We start from the raw sequence: 10000 nt of genomic DNA on the forward strand, positions 1-10000 counted from the left end.
CAAGCAGGTCGAGTGCTCGCCCATCGTTCTAAGTAGAGTCGTCGCTCCCAGGGGCGTGGTAGACGTAGGTAGAAGACTTTTAGAAAGTCTCCTTGAGTCGTAGAAAGTCTCCTTCACTCGTAGAAAGTCTCCTTCACTCGTAGAAAACCTCCTTGACTCGTAAAATCTCTCCTTGACTCGTAAAAACTCTCCTTGACTAGTACAAAGTCTCCTTGACCCATACAAAGTCTCCTTGACTCGTACAAAGTCTCCTTGACTCGTACAAAGTCTCCTTGACTAGTACAAAGTCTCCTTGACTTGTACAAAGTCTCCTTGACTCGTACAAAGTCTCCTTGACTCGTACAAAGTTTCCTTGACTCGTACAAAGTCTCCTTGACTCGTACAAAGTTTCCTTGACTCGTACAAATCCTCCTCTCCTTCGTTGCAAGTAATGGTGTCGCACTCACAGACGTGGTAGTTGTAGGTAGAAGACTCGTAAAATGCCACCTTGACTCGTAGAAACTTTTCTCTTCCTCGTTCCAATTAGAAAACTCGTAGAAAGTTCCTTTCACCTCTACCTCCAACGCTTCGAAGTATCGCTACCTGCAGAAGTACGTAGACGTAGATTGAAGACCCAAACTAGCTTCCTCAGTTCGAAATCCCTGTTGCCTTAGAGGCGCAGTGTCGTCCTTAGGTAAGGATTAGCTCAAGATCCTCTATTGAAAGTATCCTTACCCATAGACATGTAGTAAACTCGATGAGGAACCTTAAATCTCCTGTGGAAGGCATTAGCGTTGTCAGGTCAAGTACTTCTCGTAGAAGTGTAACTGACGTAGGTGAAGACCCGTAGAAGACCGAAGTAGTGTTCTCCGTACAGGTCTTCCCCGCAGAGCTGTCGTAGGAGAGGAACCTTACAAAGACTCCTGTAGAAGTTATTAGCGAAGTCAGGACAAGTATTCCCGTAATGAAGAAGACGTAGGCAAGGGATAGAAGGTCTTCCGTAGAAGGTAGAAGGTGTTAGTGCAGTCGGGATCGATGTTCCTCTGTCGAGGTTATACTCGAAGTGTTCGCGTAGTTCTAGGTCAAGAGTAAGAGAAGTTCTTCTTCAAGAAGGTCTCCAGTCTGAACAGATCTTCTTCTAAGGACCTGTTGACGTAAGTTGAGAGCTGTAGATCTCCTGTAGAGGAAGGTATTCGCGTAGCGGAGGTGGTAGACGTAGACGAGGAACAATAGAAATTATGCCGTAGATGTCGATATTCCCGCGTAGAATATTCAGTAGATGTATAGATAAGAGGTAGATCTCTCGGAGGTGATGTCCTTAAGGGTCAATTTCCTATGTACAAATCTTAATTGTTCTTAGCCTATACTTCATTAGCCTTTCCGTTCTCTTCTAAATGTTGTTGCACTCTTTCGGAAGCTCCTCACTTTGTTCATTTTATCCTCCGTATCCCATTATCTACCAAGATTATCTTGTTGATATTCCTCTCTTCTGCTTCTTCTTTTTTTTTTTCTTCTTTTTTTTCCAGAGGCACGTCCATTTTCTCCCACCTCTCTATCTTCTGTAACAAAGCTTCTGTTTCACCCGCGCTAAACCACTTTATTTCCATCCACTCCTTACATCATATATTTTCCTTTTGTGACGTAATTTTTTCTTAACGCCATCATAGCATCGCCAAGCAGCCTTCTGGTTCTCTAGCTGCTCTGAGCTGGAACCTTTCGTAAGGTAGCCGTAGATCATAGAACGTTCCAGAATGTTCTGTAATACAGTCTATGAGACCTACGTAGTTCTCAATATATTTTTCTTTTCTTTTTTTCACAGCAACTGACAAACATGACCCTACCACTTATCTGTAACTGTTTATCATTTTGTTTTTACTTTTTTCTAACTTTCCTGCACATAATGTAGGTTCTTGTACAGGCCTGTCTTGTTTTCCTTGATCTCTGAGATTATTTTTGTACTGATAGATGACCGTGAAGTGTCTTATATCTCTTGTGCACAACCGTCTCCGGTTTCGCCAAGAAACGGAAGCCTTACATGTGGCAACACTGCGACACGTGTCTTGATCGTCACTCCGAAGGACGTACATGACTCCAGAAGTGATGTCTGATGACGTCGCTGTGATTGTAAAACAAACCCGACGAAGAATCCTGGAAGATTATTTTCCGAAGACCAAATATCGTTATATGAATGTGACGCAAACAAGTGTTATTTTTTTTATTTTATTTTTTTTTTTTTTTGCTTCGTCCAGATCACATTTCTTTTCACAACGAAATGACGTCATGTCGACCTAATGGGTTTAGGCACGGCCTTGCCGTTGACCGAGGGTGTTAGTTCCGGCCTTGCCATTGGTCCGATAGCTTGAGCCTCTGCCCTCATTGGCTGACCCGTTCCTGCCTCACTCCTCGCTAAAAATATTGCGTAACCGATTTCACTCCGAAAGAAGGAACAAGATGGAGTGTTGAAGAGACTACGGAAGCAGCTCCTGCGTGACCATAAACGCAACCACAATTGGAAGAAGAAAATGGAAGAAGAAAAGAAGAAAAGGATGGAGACAGCGAGGTCGCCTCCCTCGAGTTAAACCTGGTCGGGGTGTCGTATTTCCTACCTCCGAGAAGGTCTGACTTGTAGTCGCGTCTTCCATTCCGAGGGGTCGAGGCTCTCTGCAGAGGCAGCAACTTTCTGGTGCAGTAAGCCTCGAGGGAGTGTTCCCTGACGAAGGCCGCGACCTCAGGTCTTCAACTTACCGCGGACGAAGTCCAGGAAGATCTTGTGTTTGTGTCCGTTCGCGCGCGCGTGCCTGTGTGTGTGCGTTTCCCGCGATCCTGAACAGCTTTCCCAAGGTCTTCTTCGACGTGATCGTCCTTATACCTGACCTCAAACGTTCCAAGGCGTCTGTCAAGTGTGACTCCTGGTGAGCGTGTCTCAAAAACCACGTCCAGGGTTTTGAATTCCGAATCCCGATCTCGGACGCCATCTCTCCGCGAAGGACGGAGGAGGTTCATTTCTCGAACTCCGAACCCTGTTCGGCTCGAACTCGAGGAAGACTACACGTGAGGTGATGAAGGACAGTACCCGTAGTTCGTGACAGTGCGAAAACAGTGTCTGCCAGAACAGTCTGGATACTATCAAAGTGGTGACGACGGACGAGGTGAGGCGTACGTCGGGGCAGTGTCTATGACGGAGAACAAGTTCCTCAGCCCCAGAACAGGTTCCGTGACCTGCGTCAGGAGACTTGATTTACTTGAGCGTCACCCCAGGAGGAGTGGCGTTGTCTGCCTGGAGGAGGAACGACAATGAAAAGTTCGTCCTCGTCTCGGTGGCGTCGAGGACACGTAACTTACGAGACCTCCTGACGGCAGAGGAACCTAGGGTGAGGTTCCTCGGTGTGGACGCCTACAGGAGGGTGACGACGCTCCTGTCCCTCTGTAGCAGTGAGGAAGCAAAGTGAGCACATGGGTCAACTAGACAGATAGATAGATAAATAGATAGATAGATAGATAGAGAGAGAGAGAGAGAGAGAGAGAGATGGACAGGGATTCCGAGAGAGAGAAAAGTAGTGGTCCAGCCACACCATCATAAAAAAAGAAGTATCACGATATTCTTTCTCATATCTTCTCGTTGTGCACGTAAGGACAAGTGAAAAGTGATAGGCACGGCAGCGGAAGAGCCAGTGGTGGCCAATGCAGTGCCACAATAATAGTAAGTGTCATTTAAGATGACCTTTACAAGTGTGTGAGAGAACTTATTCACATCATCCAGTCTGAAGAGAGAGAGAGGGAGAGAGAGAGAAAGAGAGAGGGGGGAGGGAGAGAGAGAGAGGGAAACTAACCCAAGACCGACAACACAAACCCACCTACCCAACGCCACAGAGAAGAACAGTCCAAACAGAAGGAGAAACCTACATCCTTAGTGAGAGTGACTCTAACGGAACTAAGAACCTGGTGACGAACATCTGTGTTAGTGGTTGTTGCTGCCTGGCTTGTCTGCAGCCCGAGAGCCCGCGGGCTCCGTCCGGGCTGCCCACCAAGCCTCAGTCGGGCTTGTAGCCAGCATGGATGTGGCGGTATGTTAGGACCGGCTGCCGATTACCTGACGCAGAGCTACTTTGCTTACTTCCGCGTGCCCTTCCCAGGGCCTCACCGCGTCACAGCCGGAACGCAGAATCCCTTCAGCGCCTTCTGCAGGAGTCCGCTAGTGACCCGCGACGCCGCCCTCAGCCACAAGGATTCGGTTGTGAGACTTCTCTGCTTCAGGAAGGAGCAGGACCTTAGCTGGGTCGTACCTGACGAAGGGGACAACGAACTCAAGCAGAGAACGATGTCGGCCCATTTGTGTATCACCACCTACAGGGCGCCGGACAACGAGGTGCTCAAACTTGAGGTGAGGTGCAAAGGGAGGAGGAGAAGGAAGAAGAGGAGGAGGAGGAGGAGGAGACCCATGATGTAGGTTGGTCACTGTGTTGGCAATGCCCTTAAATGCTGTGGTGCCCTTTACATATTCTTTTCTGTTCAATGCTAGAAGATTTCATTCAGCTAACGGGGAGTGAGAATGCTGGGGAGCCGACCCATCAGCTGATTAGAATCGTCCAACTTTCGCCAGAATGAAATATGTAAAGTCCGCCACAGTTGTGAAAGGATTCAGAAGAGAAGACAAGGAGGATGAATGGTCACCATCGAAGAGGAAGAAAATGGAGGAGGAGGAGGAGGAGGAGGAGGAAGAGGAGAAGGAGGAGAGGAGGAGAAAGGCTGTAATGAAGTGGAGGAAAAGAGGAAGAGGAGGATGGTCCGAGGAGTAGAGAAGGAGGAGGGGATAGTAAAGAAGTGGAGTAGGGGAGGAGGAGGAGGAGGACGATTAGGAGGAAGAAGTGAAGAGATGAATGAGTAGGGGAGATTCTGAATGGGAGACCAGAAAGATGACGAGTCATCGGATGAGGGAAGGAGGAAAGGAGGAGTTGGAAGGAGGGAAGGGGCAATTGGAAGGAGGGAAGGGGCAATTGGAAGGAGGAGATGGAAGGGGGAATTGGAAGGAGGGAAGGGGCAATTAGAAGGAGTTGGAAGGAGGGAAGGGGCAATTTGAAGGAGGAGATGGAAGAAGGTGAAGGAGGAGTTGGAAGAAGGTGAAGGAGGAGTTGGAAGAAGGGAGTGGGGAGTTGGAAGGAGGAAATGGGGATTTGGAAGGAGGGAAGGGAGAGTGCTTTCGTCCCTTTGGAGTGTAAGGGAGTGACTGTCTGCAGAAGGAAAAGAAAAAGAAAGGGACAGAGATGCTTATAGGAAGAAGGAAGGGAGGAAAAGGAGGAGGAAGAAAGAGGAAGAGGAAGAAAGGGAGGAGGACAGAAAATATACACGGAGAAAGGATGGAATGGAGGAAGGAGGGAGAGGAAGAGGAGGAGGAGGAGAAAGAGGTATGTGGTCAGTCCTCGTCCTTGAGACCTGCGCAGACGTTCTGCGCAGGTGGCTGGCTGCGCAGGGGCTACTGCGCAGCCACAGCGTCCGACTTGCGGTTGACAACAACCAAGAAATAAATATGATATTTTGGCAGGTGCGTCGCGCGATCCGATAAAGGCATTAGGACACCACGCATTGAACATACAAGACCTAAAGTTCGGGTATCGTACCCACAGAGTTCGAATCCCCGAGTAACCGGCCAGGTCTCTGTTTACATAGTGGCTTGCCTCCTATTTTTTTTTTTTTTTTCCAAGACGCTCACGGAAATAATTTTTAAGTAGAAACGATCGCACTGTGTTGATACACATTTCTTTAGTTGGTCAAGTTTAAAGTTTTCGGGAAATTGCATACTATTTTTTTTTTTTTTGTAGTATACTTCCTACGTCAAAATCGGTTCGATTTCTTCTTCGTAACCTTGCCTAGGTATCCTTGTGACCAGGAGCTCCATAAGGCGACTTCGAGTTTCAAGATCATCTTATCTTTCCAAGACGATCTTCCTTCGTTTCTCCAGCCACACTTGATCGGGTTAAAGGGAGTGCAGTATGACACAGCACCTGTACAGCAGGTCACGACGGCCTAACCTTTAACCCTATCGTTTTGTTACATAGTGTGTCCCCACTTTCATCCACTTAAATAATATACAGAGAAGACTATACTCTATCGTTTTACTTGAGCCTTTAGAGGTGGCTCGGTGATTACCCAGGAGACCGCGCTTCTGCCACATCACTCCATCACTCTCCCTAGAGGGGAGAGAGAGAGGTGGTAACCCCTTCTGAGGAGAGTGTTGGAGTGATGTGGCAGCAGCGTGGTCTCCTGGTGAATCACCGAGCCGCGCCTAAAGGCTCAAGTTAGAATCGACAGAGTACAGAAGAAATCCCTTTAGGTCTCGTTATTTCGTTATCCATTTACAACTACTTTAATTTCACACCTAGTGTTTTGCCCTTTCCCTTCCTTGACAGACATGTGATCCCAAATGCTTAAAACTCTCCACTTCTTCTAGTCTTTCACTCTTTAAACTTGCAACGCACTGCCACCCTCACCCTTTGTACATATCATCACTTTAGCCCACTTTTACTTTCAGCTTTTTTTCACTTACCCTCCTAAAATCCGCCAGAAACTGTTCCTTTTCTTTCACTTATCCTCCTAAAATCCGCCAGAAACTGTTACAGTCTATCTTCAGACCAAGCTACAAACGCAGCGTCATCCGCAAACAACAACTGGCTCACCTCCCACGTCCTTTAACCATCTCCAATCCCCTGCCCATCACGCATTTAACCATCTTACCACCCCATCCATGTACACAACCATGGCGACATGACACAACCCCGTCGAAACCCCACGCATGGAAACTGCTGAATTCAACTTTGATCAAATGAACAAGTTTTCAGGGCGAGGTCAATCGCAACGCGATGAGGTCAACTCAGGTCACATCGATGACATCTAGGTCAACCCGAACTTGACCTTTATAGTTTTTAAACTAAAGGCCGCCAGATTATTTCATTCAATTCAGGGTCGTCACGGGAGTATATTGGGTTGACTCCTTTGACGTCAAACGATTTAATTCATCTTTAAGTGACGTCATCGAACAAGACGCATCGGTAGATAGGGGAGGACAGGATGTAGACCGACCCGGTAGACGGGTAGAGAGTGCGAGGTGCTTAAACTGGTTTTGACACGAGACGCTTCCCTTCTCCACACTCCCTCCTTCACTCCCTCCTTCACTCCCTCACTTCCTCCCTTACTCCCTCCCCCTCTTCCTCCCTACTTCCCTCCATCCCTCTCTCTCCCCTCCTTCGTTACTTCCTGATCCAAGATTGTACTTAAAACACATGTAGTCATTCACATTCTTATTGTATCGTCGTTACTGTGTGTGTGTGGACAATTACTAGATATAGTGTGTAAGAACTGTTGACCTTCGGCCTCATATGTAGGTTACAACCATATTTTTACCTATTTTAAAGGCATTTGTACTCGTGCAAAAGCTTAACTCCTGGAGATTCCGTGCCATTTTCTGTGCGACCTGCTCATAAGCTACATTTCGGTACGCAGAAATGTCAAGAGCGAAAGAGATAAAAACCCTCTGATTAAAAAGAAACCAAAACAACGAATGTCGTCCCTTTCTGATCTCTTCTCCTGTCTTTCCTTTTAAGATTTTCTCTCACTATACCTCTCAAGAAATTCATCTAAGATTCATTCACTCCCTACGTCACCTAGTCCAAGTTACCAAATATTTACACCCATTCCCATTCCCCTTCCCCTTCTCCTTCCTCTTCCCTTCCCTTTGCCTTCGTCTTTACCTCTGTCCTTGAAAGAGCTGCCTTACCTCACTTCCCTTTCGGAAAATTCTGCTGTGTTGTGCCTGTGCTATGTAAATAGGTTTGAATCAATGTGTACACACACGCGTATACATATACACACACTCATACTCGTGCACACATACAAATATATATATATATAGACATATATATATATATATATATATATATATATATATATATATATATATATATACTAGCCAAATTACCCGCGCGTTGCTGCGAGTTCATGAATAATCCCTAACCTAACCATACCCCACCTAACTTTAACCCTTAACCCTAACCAAAATAATTTTTTGGGGGAAATGAAATATAGTTATCCAAGTACCTGGAGTGATAGGGTATCAGAATATATATGGTTATGGGGGTCTATCTCCAAAACCCTAGGAGGAGTTCGTGAACAAACAAACAGACAGACAGCCAGACAAACGAAAGACAACTATCCAAGTACCTTGGGTTATAAAGTTTCAGAATATATATGGTTATAGGGATCTATCTGCAAAAACCTAGGAGCAGTTCGTGAATAATCACTCACCTAACCATACCCACCTAACTTTAACCCTTAACCCTAACCAAAATAAAAATAAAAATTGAAATGAAATATATTTATCCAAGTACCTGGAAGGATAGGGTATCAGAATATATATGGTTATCTCCAAAACCCTGGGAGGAGTTCGTGAACAAACAAACAAACAAACAAGCAAACATACAGACAGATAGAGGCTACTACTTTATTATAGTATATATATATATATATATATAGACACCTATATATATATGTATATATATAATATATCTACTATAATAAAATAGTAGCCTCTGTCTGTCTGTCTGTTTGTTTGTTTGCTTGTTTGAGCACGAACTCCTCCTAGAGTTTTGGAGATAGACCCCCATAACCATATGCATTTTGATACCCTATGCCTCCAGGTACTTGGATCACTATATTTCATTTAAAAAAAAAAAAAATATTTTGGTTAGGGTTAGGGGTTAGATTTAGGTGGGTTATAGTTTGGGGAGTGATTATTCACGAACTACTCCTAGGTTTTTGCAGATAGACCCTTATAGCCATATATATATTCTGAAACCTTATAACCCAAGGTACTTGGAAAACTATCTTTCATTTGCCTGTCTGTCTGTTTGTTTAATTTTTTGTTTGTTCAGGAACTCCTCCTCGGGTTTTGCATATAGACCCCCATAACCATATATATTCTGATACCATATCACTTCAGGTACTTGGATAAATATATTTAATTTTCAAAAAATATGTGTTTCGTTTAGGGTTAAGGGTTAAAGTTAGCTGGGGTATGGTTAGTTTAGAGATTATTCACGAACTCCTCCTAGGTTTTTCCAGATAGACCTCTATAAACATATATATTCTGAAACCTTATAACCCAAGGTACTTGGATTGCTATCTTTTATTTGTCTGTCAATTTGTTTGTTTGTTTGTTTGTTTGTTCACGAACTCCTCCTAGGGTTTTGCAGATAGACCCCCATAACCGTATATATTCTGATGCCCTATCATTCCAGGTACTTAAATAACTATATTTCATTTAAAAAAAATTATTTAGGTTAGGGTTAAGGGTTAAAGTTAGGTGAGGTATGGTTAGGTTAGGGATTATTCACGAACTCGCAGCAACGCGCGGGGTAATTTGGCTAGTAATATATAAATATATATATATATATATATGTATATTCATATTCATATATATATATTATATATATATATATATATATATATACCTACATATACCAAAGGTTTCTTCCCCCTACATGGGGGGTAGCCAAAAAGAAAAAGGCATAGAAACCACTCCCACCCATTCCATTCCCCACATATTCCACTCCCCTCCACCCTCCTCCCTCCCTCTTATCTTGGCACCTCCTGAATGACAGGTCATCCCTGCATCCTGTCCATTGCCCTGGGTCAGAGGCAGTGTCTCAAGACATGGCACATCCACAGCAAGGCCTCTTCATAAATTCGGCAACCCCCCCAACTCTGTCCCCTTATGCAGAAAAGGAGAAGACGGGGAGAAATATACATATACAGTATATATATATACATATATATATTAATATATATAAATATATATACATATACATTATATATATATATATATATATATATATATATATATACATATATACATATATATATATATATATATATATATATACCTCTATACATATTTATATACATATATATATGTATATATACACATACCCATATATGTATTATATATATACATACATATATATGTATATAT

General features: G+C 44.1%; 2 protein-coding genes across 7 annotated transcripts in view; both read left to right on the forward strand.

Moving 5' to 3' along the window:
- LOC143026544 (uncharacterized) overlaps positions 1 to 10000 on the forward strand; it is a 339242-nt gene that overhangs the window by 89020 nt on the left and 240222 nt on the right. The gene's annotated exons all lie outside the window — the stretch shown is intronic.
- LOC143026538 (leucine-rich melanocyte differentiation-associated protein-like) overlaps positions 1 to 10000 on the forward strand; it is a 26752-nt gene that overhangs the window by 147 nt on the left and 16605 nt on the right. For 3 of the 6 annotated variants that reach the window (XR_012966497.1, XR_012966496.1, XM_076187101.1), the window contains exon 1: positions 2315 to 4360. The exons of 1 other annotated variant lie outside the window; for it this stretch is intronic. Coding sequence is in view for 2 of the 5 variants with exons in the window: in XM_076187101.1 (XP_076043216.1) it covers positions 4046 to 4360 (315 nt within the window). In the remaining 3 variants the exon portion in view is untranslated. Of the gene's footprint in view, positions 8 to 2314; positions 4361 to 10000 lie in introns of those variants that run through there. 2 more of the 6 variants (XR_012966498.1, XM_076187100.1) reach the window with 2 other exon arrangements.

Source organism: Oratosquilla oratoria, chromosome 6, assembly GCF_046742065.1.
Source record: "Oratosquilla oratoria isolate Oo_2021 chromosome 6, ASM4674206v1, whole genome shotgun sequence".
NCBI classification, from domain to species: domain Eukaryota; kingdom Metazoa; phylum Arthropoda; class Malacostraca; order Stomatopoda; family Squillidae; genus Oratosquilla; species Oratosquilla oratoria.